At 42.2% G+C, this 20,811-nt stretch overlaps 1 protein-coding gene and 1 long non-coding RNA gene across 4 annotated transcripts in view; one reads left to right on the top strand and one right to left on the bottom strand.

Moving 5' to 3' along the window:
- TMEM65 (transmembrane protein 65) overlaps window positions 1-11,701 on the bottom strand; it is a 56,422-nt gene extending 44,721 nt beyond the window's left edge. Inside the window, exon 1 of one of the 3 annotated variants that reach the window (XM_082363155.1) lies at window positions 10,985-11,701. In XM_082363155.1, the coding sequence (XP_082219281.1) occupies window positions 10,985-11,270 (286 nt within the window). In that variant the 5' untranslated portion in view covers window positions 11,271-11,701. The remainder of the gene's footprint in view (window positions 1-10,984) is intronic. The other 2 variants (XM_082363153.1, XM_082363154.1) reach the window with 2 other exon arrangements.
- Window positions 11,702-11,861: 160 nt separating this feature from the next.
- Window positions 11,862-20,356, top strand: LOC309614586. The gene is made up of 2 exons (XR_014236302.1): window positions 11,862-19,255; window positions 19,614-20,356. It is a non-coding gene; the product is annotated as an uncharacterized lncRNA (long non-coding RNA).
- The last annotated feature ends 455 nt before the right edge of the window (window positions 20,357-20,811 follow it).

Raw genomic sequence — 20,811 nt, 5'->3', positions numbered from 1 at the left:
ATCTACTGAAACAGCATCTGTATTTCAGTAAGATTCCCAGATCATTTTATATGTACATTAAACTTTGTGAAGCAGGTTCTAGTTTTCACTGTGAGATATAGAGAGCTACAAAGAGTATTGCTCCCACCCTTACAGTGAAATGAAGTCAAACTAAATTCAAATTTATGACTTATTTCAAACCCATAAGAGAACTCAAGTCACAAAGCAAACAATTGGCCCTAGATCAAAAGAGAAGCAGGCACCTGCAAGGACAGAGGAGACGTTAGCACATGCTTACTTGAGACAGATGCAACCGGACACCATAAGCATACTGCTAGAATAGTAAGGGAACAGGTGAAGGCAGAGTGACAGCCAGTGCAACAGTGTGAAGGCATTAGGGTACGAATAAATTGTGGAGTCTGCACCTTCTTGCAGGTTCTTTCACCAGAAATCTCACCAGACACAAAATGTAATAGAAGGAGCCCTAATAAAGTGTCCACTGTGGTACAGACCTAGAGGAAGGGAAAAAGCAGTAGTGCAGAAGGGACATGAAACTCTACCTGGATCCCTTTCTCAACCTCTCCTATGAGTCAAAAGCCTTAATCTGTGAGAATGGCAAAAATACTGTCACCCGTGGGCAGGTAGGGTGACTAACCATCTAGTTTGCCTGGGACTCTTTCAGTTTTAGCACTTAAAGTCCCACATCCCAGGAAAAAAATGTTCTCCCTAGCCTTCAGGTATTTTAATTTGAAAGTGGAGTTTCAAATCATCTTCTTGATTTCTCTAAGCTTCTTACTAAAGAAAATGAAAAGACATTACTTGCTAAATGGCCTGTATATTTTCTACACAATACTGCTAAAAAGAGGTATAATTTGCTTACCTGTGATATTACATTTTTCTCTGATAAACTAGAATTCTACACAGGACTCTGTAAAAAATGAGTAAACTAGTAACATATATTTAAAATAAGTTCAGACTTCTGACTGATGAGGAAAGAGGGAACCTTAGTAGTACTCAAGCTACTTCCCAACACCTCCTGCCCTCCATATCCAAAGTTCCCTTTAAAGAGTTGAATCCTTCCTTATTGATACTCCCTCCTCAGCCAACTAAAATCTGGCTTCTCCCCACATAATTCTTGACAAAGACATCACTCTCTTTTGCGTTATTATATCCAATAGACCTTCTTTACTCCACCCTCCCACCTCGCCAGTCTTCCTCTTATTTGAACCATCTAAAGCATCAGATCATTCCCTCTTTCTTGAAATGCTGCCTTCTTCACTTAGCTTCTGGAATACACTATTCTTGTTATTTTTCCTGACTTTGTAGACACTCCTCAGTCTCCCTCTAGTTCTAATCCTTCTTCATCTTCCCTTCCAATAAACATTGGTGCTTTTCAGAGTTCTGTCCTGGATCTTCCTCTCCATCTATATACAGCTGTTGACACCCACACTTACATCTTCAGCCTAAACTTCTATGAGCTCCAGATTTAAGTGTATAAATACACACACATGCATAAACACACATACCTACTTACTTGACATCTCCATTTATATTCACAAAGGTATCTAAAATTTGACATGTCCAAAATTAACACTTCAAGTTCCACACCCCCAAATCTATTCTTTCCCCAGTCTTCTCCCTCACAGTTAATAATAACACTTTTTACTCAGTCACTATAGTCAGAAACCTAAGTCATCACTTACTATTTCCTTTCCCTTAGTTATCTGACCCTTTCTAACCCATCAGCAAGTCCCATCAGTTCACTCTCACAAGTATATCTTGACTCCATCTCCTCCTCTTCATCTCTATGGCCACCTAGTCCCAGCCACCATCATTGCTAGCCTAGACTACTGTAACAGCTTCTTAAGTGGTCTCCCAGCTTACACATTTGCACCCTCCAATTTGTTCTCCAATAGCAGTCAGAGGGCTCTTGAAATACCATTTCACTAATGCTTAAATGCTTGAATGGCCTTCATATGGTTTACCCAGAAAGGTCCTGGCTAATCTGGCTTCTGCCTACCTACATCTCATCCCATTCTACTCTACCCTTTGTTCATTAAGTTTCACTCATATTTGCCTCCTTTCAATTTCTACACTATGTGAAGTCCCTTCCTATCTCAGGGTCTTGGTATTTGCTTTTCCTTCTGAGAATGCTCTTTCTCCATCTGTCTGAATGAATGGCTTCGTCTCAATCCTTTATTTTCAGCTTAAATATTACCTAAACAGAGGCCTTCCCAGATCACTTTAAGTAAAGTAAATGTCCTTCTATTTATTCTTCTAATAGCACACACTATCTATAATTATTTTATTGTTTACTTTATTGCTCTTATCTTTCCTCTCTCAAAAATGTAGGTTTCATGAGAGTATTTCCCTGAATTAATTCTCTGACATGCCTCCAGTGTCCAGTACCGAGTCTATTATGGTAGGGAGAGTAACATATATTTGTTACACAAATAAATTTTCTAAGTTTAGAAAGGTCTTCTATGAATAGCATGTTAGATTTTTTTTAACTCATTTAAAAATCTAAAGGAAAGTTAGAATGACGGTTAGAAAGTTAAAGATTTATAACAGTTGGAAGTCCCAAATACTAGTTTTCTGACTTTTTCAAAATCCCCCCACAATTTATAAACTTTTTTGCACACTGATTTTACTTTGATTTCCCTTATTTTAAAAGTAACAATGCTATATTTGCTTTTGTATTGAATGTGTATATTATGCAAACATATAAAAGATAGACTAAGATATACTACCAGCACATGTGACTTTTATTGAGCATTTGAGTTGTTACCTTTTTTCCCAGCACATGTTAAAAAAATTCCAGGTATGAATATCTACAGAAAGGTGCAATAATAAGAACAGGGATTCTAAAGTCAAACAAAGCTAAGCTAAAAACTCTACTCTGCCACAGAGGTTTTAGGATCTTGGGCAAGCTCCTCTTAGCCTCAGCATCTTAATCCATAGAATAGAGATAATTCCTTCTCTCTCCAACAGAAGTGAACAGAATAATTATATGAAAACTCACTTAATTAGCTCAGTATGTCTGTAGCAAACATTCAATAACTGCTAAGTAATGGTAATGAAAATGGTGTTGGCAGCAGCAATAGTGGTAGCAGTGGGATGTCTTCTATAAAATATAAGAACCATTATACAACAGAAATTCAGAAGTTATATTACAAAATATCATGCTATTTTTAAAATTACAAATGTTTTAATAACCCAATGCCCTAAATAGTCTACCCTAAAACTCAGAAAAAAGACAGAAAATCTAAACTAAACCAAGTAATAAAGAACACCATTCTAGCCTAAACTTCTCTGAACCTAAGTGCCTTTCAGGTATTTACAACAACAATCCTTTGAACGGCCATAATCGTAACATTAGCAGAAATACAAGATCTTCAGTGTGAGATCTGAAGAGTCAGAGGTCCATAGCAATGTGATAGGTGTAACTGGCTAGCTGGAGAGACAGGAGAGTAGTGGTCTGTGACCCTGAAATGTCTATCAAGATTAAACCCTACTGAATAGCATAAGGGTGAAGAGAGAAAGAGATACTGGAAGAAAAAAAAAAAAAACCACCATGGAAGAGTGACAAAGAGCAGACATTAGAAACAACAACAGAGACGCCCGAGAAGCAGACCTCCTTCCACAGCAGCAAAGTTTACCACAAGGGATGAATGAGGATAGAGCAGAGCGGTCCGAGGGCACTGGGGATGGATTGGGGCAGGGGCAGAACAAATCCGACACACCTCGCCAGCACTATGACACGGTCTGAAAGCATGCCAACGGAAACAGCACAGCGTTCTGGGGGCATCTGGTGTGATGACTATTATCTCTACAAATAGAAGTTAAGTAGCCCCAAAGAAAATCATCGTATTAAAATACAGTATACAAGGACTCGGACATCTGGTACAAGCAAAACCGTGCTCGTTATACTTTTACTAAGGCAGAGAAAAAAGCAGTATGTTCAAATATGTTGCCATCAAACACAGTCAAAGTAAACGTTTCAGAGGTTAAGAGGAATGATGTTTTGTACAGAGCAACCGGTTTGCAAGGCAGAAATAGAGACACAGAGATAGAGAACAAACGTATGGACACCAAGGGGGGAAAGCGGGGGTGGGGGTGGGGGTGGGATGAATTGGGAGATTGGGATTGACATGTATACACTGATATGTATAAAATGGATAACTAATAAGAACCTGCTGTATAAAAAAAATGAAATAAAATTCAAAAAAAAAAAAAGAGGAATGACGTTTTGTTACCTGCAAGGTCCTTTGTCTAGAAGAGTCATTTACCAGATGGTTTGAGGTAACCACGTTATTATATTTTAACAAATAACTACTTGCTTTCATGTTGTTGTTTTCATTCACTTAAAGCATAAACCTATGAGTCAAAGACAAGGCTAGAATCTTACATACTAATTAATTCAGCTGACGAGCAAGATGCTAATAAAATCTGCACTCAGGAATTTAGTCCCTATTTGTTCCAGTTAGCTTTATATTCTCTCGTGCCAGAGAAAACCAGCTGAGAGTATAGTTATACAAATTCATCACTATTTTTAGAAAAACTAAAACAGTCGCCACTGATAGTGGTTCAATATCAGATCATTCCCAACATTCAAGATTATCCATTATCTTTATTTCTGCCTGACCCTTTGGATGACCCTATAAAGTTGCAGACTTTATATTATTGCAATTTTCCTATCTACAAACATCTTTATAAAAATTTGCTTGTCACAACTGCTATAAAAAGTAAGAAAACAGTGACTATTGAGAGGAACACCAGCAAATTACTGGTGAATTCAACTATGGCAGTGTTTGACTTATCTGAAAGCCCTGTTTTCTAAGGGTCTAATATTTAGAATTTAGTTAAGAACTTAGAAGTGAAAGGGCATCACAATCAAGGAAAAGAGTTATCACAAAGCTCGTTTATTTGATAATGAGGTGAAGAGTCTGATATAGCATTTCATATAAAGCGATGGCCCTCAAGCAGATTGGTTTTGCTAAATTCCTCCCTTTCCTCCCACCCAGTGTCTCCTCCAGGGAATATTTGGCAATGTCTAGAGACATTTTTGGGACACAAAACTTGGGGTGAGGAGGGTGGGAGGGTGCTACTGGCATCTAGTGGCTAGAAGACAGGGATGCTGCTAAATATCCTATGTGGAGGACAGCCCCACAACAAGAATTACCAGCCCCAACGTCAATACCGCCAAGGCTAAGATATCCTGATACAGAGGAAAGAGTCCTATACATCTCTGTCTCCCTCTGTCTCTACACATATCTATCAATCAAACGAATCACTATCACTATACTGGCACTCAGTACAAGAACGAATGGTCAAAAGTCTTAAGGCACACAAACAAAAACTAATATGTTACTGGTATGCATTAATAAAGAAAGATGTAATACAAGATTTCCAACAGAAACGATTAATTTTTAAATGTTATAACGGATATAAAGGAACTGATATAAAGGAACAAACTACAATTATTAGTTATGGTTACCTACATAGAATATCTCCTCCTAATTTCCCTTCCCTTGAGTCTAGACTGGTCTTAGTGACTTGTTTGACCAATAGCATGCAGCAGAAATGACATTCTGGGACTTCCAAGGCTAGGTCATAAACTGTGGTAGGTTGAATAATACCCCTCCCCATATGTCCCCATCCTAATCCTCCTACCTGTGACTACATCACCTCATATGGCAAAGGAGAGTTTGCAGATGTGATTAAGTTAAGGATTTTGAGAAAGATTATCCTGAACTATCCAGGTGGGCCCTAAATGTAATCACGAGGGTCCTTATAAAAGACAGGCAAAAAGGTCAATGATGTGACAACCGAAGCAGAGATTAATGTGAGCAAGAACCAAGGAATACCAAAAGCTGGAAGAAACAAGGACCGGATTCTCCCCTAGAGCCTCCAGAAGGACAGAGCATTGCTAACACTTTTATTTTAGCCCCTTAAGTCTAATTTTGGACCTCAGACTTCCAGAACTCTAAGAGAATAAATTTGTGTTCTTTTAAGCCACTATATTTGTGGCAATTTGTTACAGCAACAATGGGAAACTGATAACAAAGTCTTACAGCTTCTACTTAGCTCTCTTGGAACATTTTCTCTGGAAGTCCTGACCATTTTAAGACTGTCATACTGGTGAGATCACATGCATCTACTCTGGTCAATAGTTCTAGTTGAACCCAGCCTTCCAGCCATGTCCAACAAAGTGCCAGACAAGTGAGTGAAGCCATCTTGGACTCTGTGACCAGCTCATCTGCCAGCCGTTTACCGAGTGACCCCCATAGATACCATGTGAAAGAGACGAATCACCCAGCTGAGCCCTGCCTATATTCCTGATCCACAAAATCATGAGAAATAATGGAACGGTCATTGTTTTATGTCACAAATAACTCTGGACCTCAAGTTACATGTTAAATGATGATTAAAGATTGTTAAATAGAATATATCCATTTTGTAATGGAAGAAAAAATTCCTATTTATATGATCTGTTTTCTAGGCAGTAATCTCTAGTTACAGTGCTACTCCAACATTCCCATTAACTCTAAAGTATCGTAATTAAGCTTGCTGGAATATACTGCTATAATTAGGTTCTTTCCATATTGGTAAAATAACTGATTGTAACAAAGCTTCATTTACTTATCCAGGGCCAGGATATAGAAGCTCTCAGCTTATTAGAGATCACTCACTCTTCCTGACTCAATCCACATTTCATATCCTCATCCTGTTCTTCTCCTCTTGCAGGTCTAGTTATTCCTTTATTCCTCTTTTACTGTTTCAACTAAGGCACCTAAATATCTTTATTCACAAATCTTAATTTGGAGTATGAAATGTTTTCTTGCCCTCTTTCTTATTCTCTTTGAGCAAAAGCCAAGATTATCTCCAATTCATCTAGAGGCTAATAGCTTAACAGCACTGCCACTTTCTTACATAATCCTATACAAAGAGCTGAGAAAAATGCGGATACTCTTGTTAAGAGTCCAAGATCCCTAGTGGACTGGAACTCCACAAAAAATCATCTTTGTTTCTATGTATTCTGAGTATGCTATACGGCAAGTTCTCAAAACAAAACTCCTCATGCTACCTTAAGTAAATAATCACAACGGTGGGGAACTACAAGATTAAATTTAGAATTATATGGTGTATCTATATGGATGTAGATAAATGGTAAAAAAAATTTCTAAAAAAAATTTTTTTAAACATATACAGTTATCACTTACACAGAGAAACAGAAAAAAAATGCAAGCTGATTAAGATCTAACATTAATAGAAAAACTGCTCTGTTCCCCCAAAACATCCCTTATTTGCTATATATAAAACGAATCTCATTTTTAAAATACTTTAAGTACACATTTAACAAAAATATTCCCTAAGAAGGTCCTTTTTTCAAATCACATCTTTCATTGTGCCTCCCCAAAAGCCAGCTCTTACCTTTCTGTGTAATTCTCCAATGAGCATTAATTACAACACCTAAATAAGCGTGGAAGGCAGCCTCCAAGATGACCCCCACAATGATTTCCACCTCCTGGTATTCACACCCTGCCTGTATAGTATGCTCCCACAGTGTATGACGAGGGCAAAAAAGGATGGACTACCTCTTCTAAGACCAGGTTATAAAAGACTGTGGCTTCCAGCTTAGGTGTCTCTCTCTCATCACTCATTCTGAAGGAGGACAGCTGCCATGTCTTGAAACACTCAGGCAGCCCTGTGGAGAGGCCCACACAGCAAGGAATTGAGACTTCTAGCCAACAGCCATGTGAGTGAGCCTTCTTGGAACTGGTTCCTCCAGCCCCAGTCAAGACTTCAATGATGCAGCCCTAGCTGAAAGCTTGATTACAACTTCACGAGAGACCCTGAGGCAGAAACATCCCCCTAAGCTGCCCCAGGACTCCTGATCCTCAGAAACCATGAGACAATACATGTTTGTTTTAAGCCACTGTGCTTTGGGGTAATTTGTTGTACAGCAATGTAGAACTAACTAATGCAATGAGCACTGCTCATCCTTCAAAAACCAAATAAGTATTCTAAAAGTTTTAAAAAATAATTATAAATAGAAATAGTAACTGCAAAACTTGAAAACAAATTTGGCTTAAAAAGCTCAGCTAAAATTAAAAGGCAACAGTAATAACATCAGCTTGTCAGTCCTACTTGTAAAAACAATGAACCAACAGTGCACACTATCAGAAGACTATGGACTCTTTCTGGAAGAATAGAGAGCAGGTTGAGCAGATAACTTGAGAACAGAACACCAACTTTTTTAAAACTAGGAAGGAAATCAGTTTGTAATTTAAAAATCACAATATCTTACTTAACTATAACAAGACATCTCACAAAGTCTGCCTTATCTATTACAAACTGATTCTAAAGCTTTATCTTGTCACAGACTATATCAAATGCCTACTGATAAACACATAAGAAAGATAAGGGCAAATATACCAAATTTCAACAGTAGACCCCACTTCCATTTCAAAGCACAGATTTTTCTTTTCCTGTAATGTTTCCACACCAAATCCAAAACACTTCATTAGATCATGCAAGCACTCTTTCCAAGAACACATAAGATTTCCTATTGTAAGAAACAGCTCTTTTAACATAATTTATTTCATTAGAAAGTGCACTTAGTACACACATATTTAATACATGGGTTGAGCATTTAAAAACACTCAAAAAGCAACAATAAAAGAAAAACATGGCAATTTTTCATTTGTCTGGGGAAAAAATTGATTTCAGCAATAGAATGAGCTGTATGCATTCTCAACATAATAAATCCTCTCTACCTTAAATGGTTAATGAATAGGGTAATTTACTAGTGATGATTCCAGTTATCTCCATAGAAACTATATGTATTGATATTGAAAACAACGAGGAACACTAAGACTGTATTAAAAATTAAACCATCATCATCAATAAGTGTCATTTGAGTCAAAGAGCAATAATTTAGTCATCAACACTGGCAAAATTAGTTGACTTAAACTCTGAAGTTCTTTAGCTTTTAAGTCAAATAAGCATTTGAATACCACATTGTTTCCTATATCCTTTATCTTGAACAAAGACATCTTAAATTACCAACTTCTCTCTCATATAACTTATGTATTATTAAGTTTAATTGACGCTAACTGATCTCCATTGACTGAAGTTTATAGGTCCTTTCCAGAATATTTAAAACCATGTTAAATTTTAAAATACATTTTCTATTTTCACTGGAAAATGTAGCATTCTTACTGGCATGTGCTAAAATAATAAGGTATGAGGCAAAATTTATCCATTTGTATCACAGGACATGCTTTTCATGAACTGTCATAAAATCATATTAATAAGGCCCTCCAATCTTGTAACAATGTTAATGCAGAATTTCCAAGAAATTACTTAGAAAAGGCCAAATGTGTGTTCAAACAGTCTTGCCCATGGAGAAAGATTCCTAAAACGAATGCTCTAGCATGAATGTCTTTATAGTTTTCCAAGGGTCACATTTTCAGAAGTGAATATTTTAAAACCACACACTGAGTGCACACATAGCTCACAAATATGCTAGTATTTGATAATGACTTCATGTAATATCATGATTACATTTAGTAACCGAATTGATTGTGATGTTACATTTTTCCTATAGAAGCACTGTGGGTAGACAATGTCTGGAATCATCCAATACCATAAATTGGTCCACAATTCCCTGAACGGAGGAAAAAAAAAAAGCAGTTAAAAGGCACAACTAACAAAAAGTTTCTGAAGAAGTAGTGTAGAAAAGTCCTGCTTATGAGGTAGACAATTCTCTCCTCCATTCCTGAACACAGACCAAAGAAGCACTTTCAAGTGCCTGCGGCAGATCAGATGCTTTGCTCCAAATAAATGTGCTCTTAACTTACGGAACCTATGGAATGCTTATGTACCTACCAACCTTGAGTGTAGGTTGGTAAAACAAACAAACAACAAAAAAACCCCAAAAAAAACAAACAAAAAAAACCTTTCAAACACACCAGAATGTATAACATAAAACAGCAGCAATGTATTCTGTCTGTATCACGGTATTCAAATGGCCAAAGTATCTTAATACTGAATGATTTGATCACTGGCCCCTTTCATCCTTCTGATTTTCTGACTTTTTAGCTATTTCACTTGGACTCAAATTCTGACATACCAGCATGGTGCACCGGTTTGAAAAATACCCTCTTTTAACAGGTTAGCTTAAAAATAGCTTGGCTTTCACCATTCCAAATTATTTTTGAGCAGAAGTCCGCTTTTTATTGCACAGCCAGTTTTCCAGAAAAATACCTTCTTAACTACTGCATTCTTTCATCCTCTGGGGGCACAACAAAAACGGGAGTCTAACTTGGGCAGCACCAAACCTGTGATGGGCTGGCAAGTATGTATCTGCAGTTGCTGGTCTGATCCACGCTTTCAGTTTCCCAGGAAAATGTTTCCTTCGGCTGCTTAAATGAATCCAACTGGAGGTGTACGCAAACAAGCCGCTGAGAACACGTCTGCCTTAACAAAGCAACATCCCTTCTTTCGGACCCTCACACATCTTCCTTTGATAACCATTTAGCGAAGTTTCCCCCTGCCTCTCGGCTTTGTAGCGCTTTGGAAGCACGCACCGCAGGCCACCGGCATGGCTGCACGTTCACAAGTAAGCAGCAAGGACTACAGGGGGACAGGAGGGCTGGGGGACGGGGGGCACAGCAAATCTAAACAAAATCAAATCAACGTCGGTTGGTAATTGGGGCTGAAGCTCCAACTGTGAGGCTGGGGAGGAACCAGCCAAGCGTTGGCCCTGGCTGCCTGGCACGATCCGCGCCCGTCCTACCTGCCCCGGGGACACTCAGGAGGCGCAGAGTTCCCCCCGCCCCCTCGGACGTCCCAGGCGCGAGGCCAAGCGGGCGAGGGGGCCGGCGGCAAGGGGCCCAGGCCGAGGGGCGGCCGGGCGGCCGCGGCGCAGGCGGGGTAGGGGAGGGCTCTGGCCACCCGCCCCTCCGCCCCCGGCTCGCCCCCCTCGCGCCCCCCTTACCTTGGGCGATGGCAATGGACTCGAAGCGGTGCAGCTCCTTGAGCAGGCAGCTCCTCTCGCTGGAGTGCAGGCTGTAGATGAAGTCGCGCGCGCCCTGCGCCGTGTTCAGCGCCTCCATGGGCTCCTTCTTGGGGTGGGTGCCCAGCTCCCGGGGGCCGCCCGGGGCCGCGAGCGCCAGCAGCCCCCGCCCGCAGCAGCACCAGGACGGCGGGCGGGGCGCGGCGGCCGGGCCCGGCCTCAGGCTGCGCGCGGTCCGGCTCCTCAGCAGCGGCAGCAGCCGGGACATGGCGGGCTGAGGAGCGGGAACGCCCCGCGGCAGTCCGGCAGGGCGATTTCTGGCGAGCCCGCGGGAAGAAGGAGCTGGGCTCAGCCCGACCCCGCCCCGATGTCCTCCTGACAGGCAGCCGAGGCGCCGGGAACCATGCACTCGCCGGGCCCGCGCGGCTGGAGCCTCCTCTTCAGTCCTCCTTCCCTTCCCAAAGGCTCGCGGCGCCTCCGGTCCCTCCCGACGACAAAAACTTTCTCTGAGGCGGCCGGGCCGGGAGAGCGCTCCCGGAGAAGGCGGGCGGGCGGTGCGGGCGGGCGCCTCCCAACCAAAGAGGAGCGGCGCGGGCGGGCGGGTTCGGCAAGGGTTTGTGTCTGTCAGTCTGATCTTCCAGAGGGATGAGTCAGCCACGCACCGCCCTTCCCCGGCACGGCCCTTCCCCGGCACCGCCCTCCTCTCTCGCCGGTTTTCCCACCCTCTTGCCAGCCCTAGTCCCCACACCGTACGGCTTCCGCGCCCTCAAAGCAGCCGCGCTCTCAGACCACAGCCGCCGCCGCTACCCCTAGCGGCAATATAGGGGGTAACAGGGCGGGGCGAAGGAAAGAGGCGGGGTGGGTGAGGCAGGGCTGCGCAGGCGCATTGTGCAGGCTTGAGGGCCGCGCTTTCTCGGGGCTAAAGAGCGTGCACGCGTGTCCCCACCCTCTCTGAAGCGTGAAGGTGGAGAGAGAGAGGGACCTTGCCCCTTGCGTTGGCCTCCGGGTGGCTGAGTAGTACGGCTGCCACCCGGCCCCCCCTAGCGCCGTGCTTGAATCTGAGGCTGGTTCTGAACGATGCTCCAGCGTGTAGGCCCTCTCGCCCGGCACGGGCCCGGCCACAGCTCCCTGCTCAGGCTTTGGAACATTGAAGCGCCCAGGCCGCGCCCTTCGCCAAGTCGCGCACACCCAGACTTCGGCCAGACAACCGGGTCTCCGAGGCACCCGCTCTGGGAGCCCCAGAGGGAGGGCTAGGCCAGTTCTCCCCTTTCCCAAGAAGAGTCTGAGACTGAGACCTTGACACTGAGAACCCCTTCCCCGTTCTGATGCAAGCAGCTTAGAGACGCTGGAGCCTGAGGCAAGAATGTCACAGACCTTTTCCAGGTGGTTGTCCAGGTTTGTTTGGTTGTTTTTTTTCTCTGTGCCGAGGTGGAAAGAATTCTGCGATCCTCCACCATTTCCACGTGTCCTAGGCATCTTTCAAGGCCCCAGTTCATAGGGTCTGCTATTCCAAGCTTTAATTTATCTCTTGCCAAGGGAGGAGATCTCTGCTTCATCTGAACCTGTCTAAAGACACTTAGGCTTCCTGTCTTCTTAGGGAATAGATCTACTTAGAGAATAAATCTGCTCAAGTGTAATCAAGATCTAAATCCTATCCTTATCATACCCACTGCTGCACCCAGCCCGAGACCTTGTATGCAGTAGATGTGCTATGAGAATGTAAGTGCAATATATAAATGCGAGTCAAGGGAGGAACGGTATCACTAAATCCTCCTACTGCTGTAACCCAGTGGTTCTCAAAGTGTGGTCCCTGGACAGCAGAGCTTGTGAGACATGAAAATTTGTGTGCTCCACCAGAGACCTCCTGAATCAGAAACTGGGGGTTGGGCCCCATCTGCGTTTTAAGAAGCTCTCCAGTTAATACTGATGCACACAAAATTTGAGAACCACTGCTCTAACTTAAACATGGAAAGCAATTTTTTAAATTTTTAAATTTCAGGGCAGTGCCTCTGGTGTAATAATGACAAGAATTTTCTCTGTGGAAAATGGAAGCTCTTTGAGTGTAGAGACTTTCTTGTCTTTGAAACCCCCTACACCTCCCAGTGTGTGTTGGAATCTTCTACAGAGTTATTTAAATTCTTGGGATTTCTACCACCACCACCCGCCCCCCCCCCCCCGCCCCATATCCCTTTTACCTCCAAGAGATTCTGACTCATTGGGCTTGGGCTGGGGCCTGGGAAGAGAGGTTTGAAAAAGCTCTTCAGTAGGAATTCCCAGCAGTCTCCAGGACACCAGTTTTGTGTTTGGGCTCCAGAAACAGATTGCTGAAAATTTGATAACTGGATCAACCACTTCCTAGCTACGTGTTAGTGTTAGATTGTTTCAGTAGTGGTCCCAATAATCATGCCTTATGGTATCCACTCCCTTGTGTAGACCTGTCCCACATAACTGTGGGCTCGGCCATGTGACTTGCTTTAGCCAATAAGTGGGACATCACAGCCATGCTCTAAGTGCTTGTTCCTTGGAGCTTGCTGTAATGTGTTTGCTGTATGCTTTATGAATATTCAGTTCTGCTATAGAAAATAAGAGAAACAAAAATGTAGACACAATTTGCTTATGAGACATGTTACATGCAGAGTAAATGGATATGTGTTGAACATAGATAAAAAGGATGGAACAAATGAAAGTGCTACTTCAGATAGAAGGAGATAGATCAAGTAAACTTTAAATATTAGTAAGGCATGAATCATACTACCTCTCGACTGACAACTATGTCATTCCTAAATTGGCCACCAACTAGTGATACCCATTATAGCCCCATTATGGCCTCATGTAGTCTCTGCACAAGAAAAGCAGATAAATCCCTAGCTGCTCAGCCAGCTAATGGCCAGCTACAGTTATGACCAGACACACTTGCTTCTGTATCACTCAGATGTATGTAAGATGTATGTTGATTCCAGACCCCTTCAGTCTGCCAAAACCCCTCGCTTACCCTCCACTCTGGTCCTTAAAACCATGCCATCTATGGTTTTAAGTGCTATGGTCCTTCCACCCTGCTTATACCCTATCCTAAGCTTGTTTATCTACTCCTTTCTTTCTCCTTGCTTCTCATTCTGTTCTAAATTGGTTGGCAAACTGTTGCTGCTCTTTAAGTGAACATGTTAAATGAAACTTAGTGGCTTAAATAGCCAGTTTATTTTGCAGAAATAGAAATAGAAATTCAGGAAATAGATAGAAATTCAGGAAGGGCTTGCTTGGGCAGTTCTTTGTTGGTGTCTCTTATCACATGTCACTGCAGCTGCAGTCGTTTAAAGGTTCATCTAGGCTGGACATCCAAGATGGCACACTCATGTGGCTGACATTCGAGGCTGGCTGTTGGCTGGCTGGAAGCTCAGCTGGGACTGTGAACCAGAGTACCTTCACACACCCCCTCCAACATGTCAGACTTCTCACATGGCAGCTGGCTTCCCTGAGAGCGAGTGTCTGAAAAGAACCAGGTTCATGGCCTTTAGTGACTTATCCTAAGAAGTAATGGAGCGTCACTTCCACTGTATTCTACTAGCTACCAGCAAGCCACTAAGACCAGCCCATATAAAAGAGAAGGGGATATGGACCTCCACCTCTCAATGGAAACAGTGTCAAAGAATTTGAGGACATGTTTTAAAGCTGCCACATAAACAGTGTGATTCAAGCATCTTAATTTGGTCTATAAGCCTATCTACATATATGCTTAATCCTTACTAGTCACTTGTGTTATTTCATTTTCTTCTTTTTTTTTTTCATTTCGCTTGGTATATCAATGTCTTTGTTACTGGTTTCTAAGAACTCACTTATGACTAAGGATGTTAACCATTTATCGTGCAATGCAAATGAAATACCATATTTTATTGCCATCAATTTACTATGGTGTTTTGTATTAAAATATAATCATGTCGTGTTTTTGGAAAAAAAAAAAAGCCTATCTGTTCTATGACTTATGGTACAATCTTGGAATTTGGCTGCCACATAAAAAGGTCCAGAGTATCCTGCTGGAAAGGCCACATGGAGGAGGAGGCGACAGCCAATAGCCCCAGCTAACTACCAGGCACATGCGTGAGGCCATCTTGGACCACCTAGTCCCAGTCAAGCCCCAGATGACAGCACTGCAAAGTGGTTGAGGTCATTAGCTCTGGAGCCAGACTGCCTAGGTTTGAGTCCCCACTCTACCGTTTACTAGATGTGTAACCTTGAGCTAATAACTCAACCTTTCCATGACTGCTCATCTCTTTGATGGGGATAAGGGCGTGTTGCTAAGTTTGCTCGTCTGTTAAATGGACATAAGGGCATCTGCTTTAGAGGGTTATAGTGAAACTAAATACATGTAAAGTATTTCAAACAGCTCCTGGAACATGTAAGTGCTCAGTAAATTATTATTATCCAAATTCCTGTGGACCTCTCAAACCTCTAGGATTAGGTCTTTGGACCCTAATTTGAGAAATAGCTACCTAGCTGTCATTTAATACACATGTAATGTGTACTAAGTGGATCCTCTATCCACTCTCTTTCTCTGAACACTTGAATACCCTAAATATAAATGGAGGAGATGGGGAGCGGGGAGGGTTGGGGGGATCCACGTATGGAGCTATGGAGAAGTATAGGATAAGGCAGGTCTAACTGTGGGTGGCAAGAGGGAGGTTGTGAGGAAATGGGAGGGTGCCGAGGAGGTAGTGCCAGCAGGTTGGAGAAGGTTACAGAAATGGAAGAGGGAGAGGAGGGCCCAGAAGGCAATCCTGGCCTGGGTTCAGCCTAACCTGCTCTTCACTTTTAAAGGTGACAACCATCATGCCTCAGTTAACAGTCACAGTCTCCTCCTCATGAAAAGTTGGTGCTGAATCAACAGTCCACAGTAGGTTACATTATGCACATACTCTCCAGAGTTCCTGGCATCCCTATTGCTGGCAGGGCATAAGGCCATTTGCTGTCTGCATCTTACAATACGTTATACACCCCGCTATTGCTGTCCACTTTAAAATTCTTGAAATTGTTGCTTTACTTGGTGGGACCTTTAATCATTTTTTTCTGCCCACATTTTTGCAGTTCCCTTATTATACTTCCTATCCATCAAGTCTTAGTATTCTGACCCCCGGAAGTCCCCTGCCTCATTGGGGTTGTGGTGAATCGATTGCTGCTTCACGATGAAAACCACAAAATCTTACTAGGAAAATTAAAGAAGACTTAAATAAAGGGAGGAAAAGACCAATTCACGTTTGGAACAGTCAATAGCATTGATATAAGATGACAGTTCTCCCCAAATTAATCTATAAATTCAGTGCAATCCCAATCAAAATCCGAACTTGGTTTGTGTCTCTGTATGTGTGTGTGTGAAATGGTCAAACTGATACTAAAATTTATATTGCAATGCAAATGGAGGCAGTGTAGCATACCAGAAAGAGCATGGGTCCCCTGACTTTACATCCTAACTCTAATACCTACTAGCTGTTTCAGTTCAGACAAGTTGTCTATGATGCGAAGTTTTGGTTTGGGGGTTTCTTGTTATTTCTTAAAATACCACCTCACAGAGTCATGAGCATAAGATGAGTTAATATATGTGAAACACATGGCACAATACCTAACATGTAGTAGGTGGTCAAAAAATGATAGGTAGTATTAGAAGGCATTAAGATTTAAAAATTAGTGTTAGCAGTATCAGTGTATCTACAAGTATCGGAGGCTCATATAACTTCAGAGCTAAAAGAAAGAGAATCCAACTGGATCTCTATTTTCTCAATGTTTCTTCACTCTCCAACTCCCTGCAGTCTAGCTGTTTGGCTTCCAAAGGACAAGGCTGGAGATATAAATTTGAGAGCCATCAGCATCTAGGTATCATTGAAAGCTGTAGACCTGGCCAGATTTCCAGTGGGTAAAGTAAAGATGGAGATGAGAATGTGGGGCTGACCCTGGGACTCTTCACCCCTGAGACACTGGAAGAGGCAGAGGAGCCAGCAAAGTAGGAGGAAAACCAGAGGACAATGATTTTTATTGTCCTCCTCTCTGTTCCTAACATTAGAAACACCCAGAACGATGTTCGCCTGATACTGGTCATCATTATTCTTGGGATATTGGATGATTTTGTTAACTTTCTTCTTTGCCCTTGTCTCTGTTGCTTGAATTTTTTATGATAAGTGTATATATTGATAATTTAAACAAATAGAAAGCTTTAAAGAGAGGAACTACAGAACACTTTTGGTATGAAAAACACCTGGAAAATCCTAAGTAAATCCTGAACAGACAGTCTCTCTTTTGGATCCTTTGCATTCCTCTACAGCAGTCATTTATTACTGCCTCTCATCACCACCTCATTTTGGTACTTAATCTTTAACAATTTAATCTATATGTTGAAAAGTGTCCATCACAGGGCAAGAAGGAGTATCTCATGGAAGCAGGATGGAAAATGTAAGAGATAGGCTATCAACTGGAGCTCAGAACTCATGTGTTAATTTCATACTCCAAGAGGTTCATATTTATCTGTCCATAAGTATACCTATAGGCAACACAACTATGACTGTCCACACAACATGAGAAGTGCATATGCACACATAATACCCATTCATATCAACACACACACAAACACACACACACACACACACACACACACACACACACACACACACACACACACACACACACCCCTACCTGACTCGGCAATATTTTGTAACTTTTCCCCCTTCCAGATTGCCTGTTGTGTTTGAGGCTGGGTAGGGATGTTGACCAAGGTAAATGTAAACAACAGGGCTATGAAATGCCTTCTCCTCAGACTTTAAACTTGAATTCTTAATGAGGCTTCCAAGTATTTAGATGCCCCAAGAACTATTTTTGAAAAATTACTCCAACTTTAAGCCCAGCAGCAAGATCAGCGGAAAGATTCTTGAATGTTCCTGTTTTTGAAGGAAAATAAGGCATCAACTCAGACTTTTTTGAACACCTTTTCAAGTAGACTTATTAAATCATCTTCTAACACATACCTAAATTCAAATAATATTGACTCCTCCCCCCTCTGTACCAGCCACCAAGCTAGGACTGGAAGTATAAAAATAAAAAGATATTTTGTTTAAGGCCAAATTTTCTATTTTAGACCAAATATTTTCACTGCTGTCAGTTACTACTGTTCAACAGAATCGATTCTCAGGGTGTGAGAGGATTGCTCTTCCTTGTCCCCTTGAAGTTGGAGGTGGCCATGTGACTTGCTTTGACCAATGGGTGGAAACCTGACTGGCACATTTTCACCTCCAGATGCAGGCACTTAATTGCCTGTGCTCAGCTGTGCAGCTCTGTCCTCTCCTAGCATGGTGAGATTCACAACATGTATTGAAATGGAAGTTCCATGAAATTGAAGAGGCGGGAAGTAGTGAGCCAATATAGGAGGACAGCTGCCCTGGAGAGTTGCCCCAATCCATAGCAGATTTTGTGTGACAGATAAATAAACTTTTTTGTGTGTTCAGTCACTGTGATTTAGGCAAAAGCTCCCATATCATATGACTAGTACAGCTCCTACTTTGTTTCTTACATTGAATGCCTCCCTTCACTCCTTCTATTTTCTTTATCTAAAAGGACGCCTGTTTTGGCTCCAGGGTGTTTGTTTTTCCTTGGGATTAAGATATAGGGAAACAGGGTCCTTGTTTCCTTTGTCTTGTTTCTGAGCTTTATGTGGGTCTGGGGCAACAGATATAGATTTGGGAATCAACAGCATTAAGGAAGTGGTTACATCCATGCACTGGATAGAAAATGTGTAAATGAAAATGTAAGAGGACAGAGACCTGGGAAACAACAACAGTTAAGGGATAAGCAGTGGAAGAAGAAAGAACCAAGAGAAGAAGGTAAGATGATGTGGCAAAAGGAAAACAAAAAACAGGTGGCCACAGAAGCCAAAGGATGATAAAGTTTCTAGAATGAGTGGTCTAGAGTTTCAAATACAGCAGCAAAATCAAGCAAATTAAGGACAAGATAGTACTCATCAGAAACGATGTGTTGACTGTAAGTGGGTGAAAAAAGCACAGAGTTAATGGGAGAATAGATGACATCAACACAGTAATACAAGCAGGAAGCAGGTAGAGGAGTGGTAACTAACCTGACTGATCAGAGGGAGGTGGAAAGTAAACTGGAATGGAACAACCTAGAAGCTTCATTTTAGTAACAGCCTCAAAAAAGTATAGGAATTGGAGGCACCAGGTACCTCTGAAGGTAGAGATATAGTTGAGCTGAAAACAGAAGATCCAGGTGAAAATTTTTTTTTTTTTTTATAATAGCACAAGAAAGGGTTTTTTTTTTTTTTAAACACTTTTATTATTTATTTATTTATTTATTTATTGGCTGTGTTGGGTCTTCGTTTCTGTGCGAGGGCTTTCTCTAGTTGTGGCAAGCGGGGGCCACTCTCTTCACCGCGGTGCGCAGGCCTCTCACTATCGCGGCCTCTCTTGTTGCGGAGCACAGGCTCCAGTCGCGCAGGCTCAGTAGTTGTGGCTCATGGGCTTAGTTGCTCCGCGACATGTGGGATCTTCCCAGACCAGGGCTTGAACCCGTGTGCCCTGCATTGGCAGGCAGATTCTCAACCACTGCGCCACCAGGGAAGCCCCAGGTGAAAATTTTTAATGGAGCAGTTAATAAACCCAGATCCCATGCAGCTGGGAGATTGCCACTCCCTCACCCCAGGAGAAATCTAGAAGTTTACTAGTGGAGAGACACTAGGCTTGGGGGCTCCAGGAGCACCTGAGGGCAAGGGAAGCACACCCCAAACAAGGAGATTAAGTGAATGCCACAGACTGACTCATGGATCCCTTATCACTCTCCTGCTCTGCCTCAACAGCATTCTGTTAACCATAGTATTGGAGGATTCCTCTCTGAGAACCCAATAAAAGAGCACAGCCAGGCCACCCTGTAAGTAACCAGGCCACCAATTAACCAGTTCTGCCAGTCACAGTTTCTAGCTTTTTGATGTCTCATTCTTAAAGACAAAATATGAGCTAAGAGCCTAAATTTACTAGTCAGCTGAAGAAAGCCTTCAAGATGGAAAGACAGAACCAAAATAGTCTTAAAAAAACAAACAAACAAAAAGGAACTCAGGACATGGGGAGCAAAATAAAACTTTTGAAAATGTATAACATTAACATCTTTGCAAAATAAGAAGCGATACTGCATCTATGGAAAGATAGGAGTCTATAAAAGTAGGAACATTCAGAAAACAAAAGGGACTTCCCTGGCAGTCCAGTGGTTAAGACTCCAAGCTTCCAATGCAGGGGGCGCCGGTTTGAGTCCTGGTCAGGGAACTAAGATCCCACATGCCACGCGGTGCAGCCAAAAAATTTTTTAAATGGAAAACAATTAAAATAAAAACAGAAAACAAAAAAATCTTACTTGAAAATTTAAAGTATGACAAAGTGAGAAATGTAGCAAAAAGATTGGAAGATAACACCAAGAAAAACTTTATCATATCTATATGATAGATAATATAACAAAATAGAAGACAAGTGACAAAATTATAGAATCAGGTCAGGAGGTGCAAGAGAGTTAAAGAAGATAAAGTAGTTTTGAAAATGTAAGGGAGAAAATTGTCAAATATCTGAAGGAGGAACTTCCCTGGTGGCACAGTGGTTAAGAATCCGCCTGCCAATGCAGGGGACACGAGTTCGAGCTGTGGTCCGGGAAGATCCCATGTGCCGCGGAGCAACTAAGCCCGTACGCCACAACTACTGAGCCTGCGCTCTAGAGCCCGCGAGCCACAACTACTGCGCCCGTGTGCCACAACTACTGAAGCCTGTGCGCCTAGAGCCCGCGAG

Source organism: Balaenoptera borealis (assembly GCF_965194805.1).
Source record: "Balaenoptera borealis genome assembly, chromosome: 17".
In the NCBI taxonomy this organism is placed as follows: Eukaryota; Metazoa; Chordata; class Mammalia; order Artiodactyla; family Balaenopteridae; genus Balaenoptera; species Balaenoptera borealis.
This window is presented reverse-complemented; position numbering and strand designations above follow the sequence as displayed.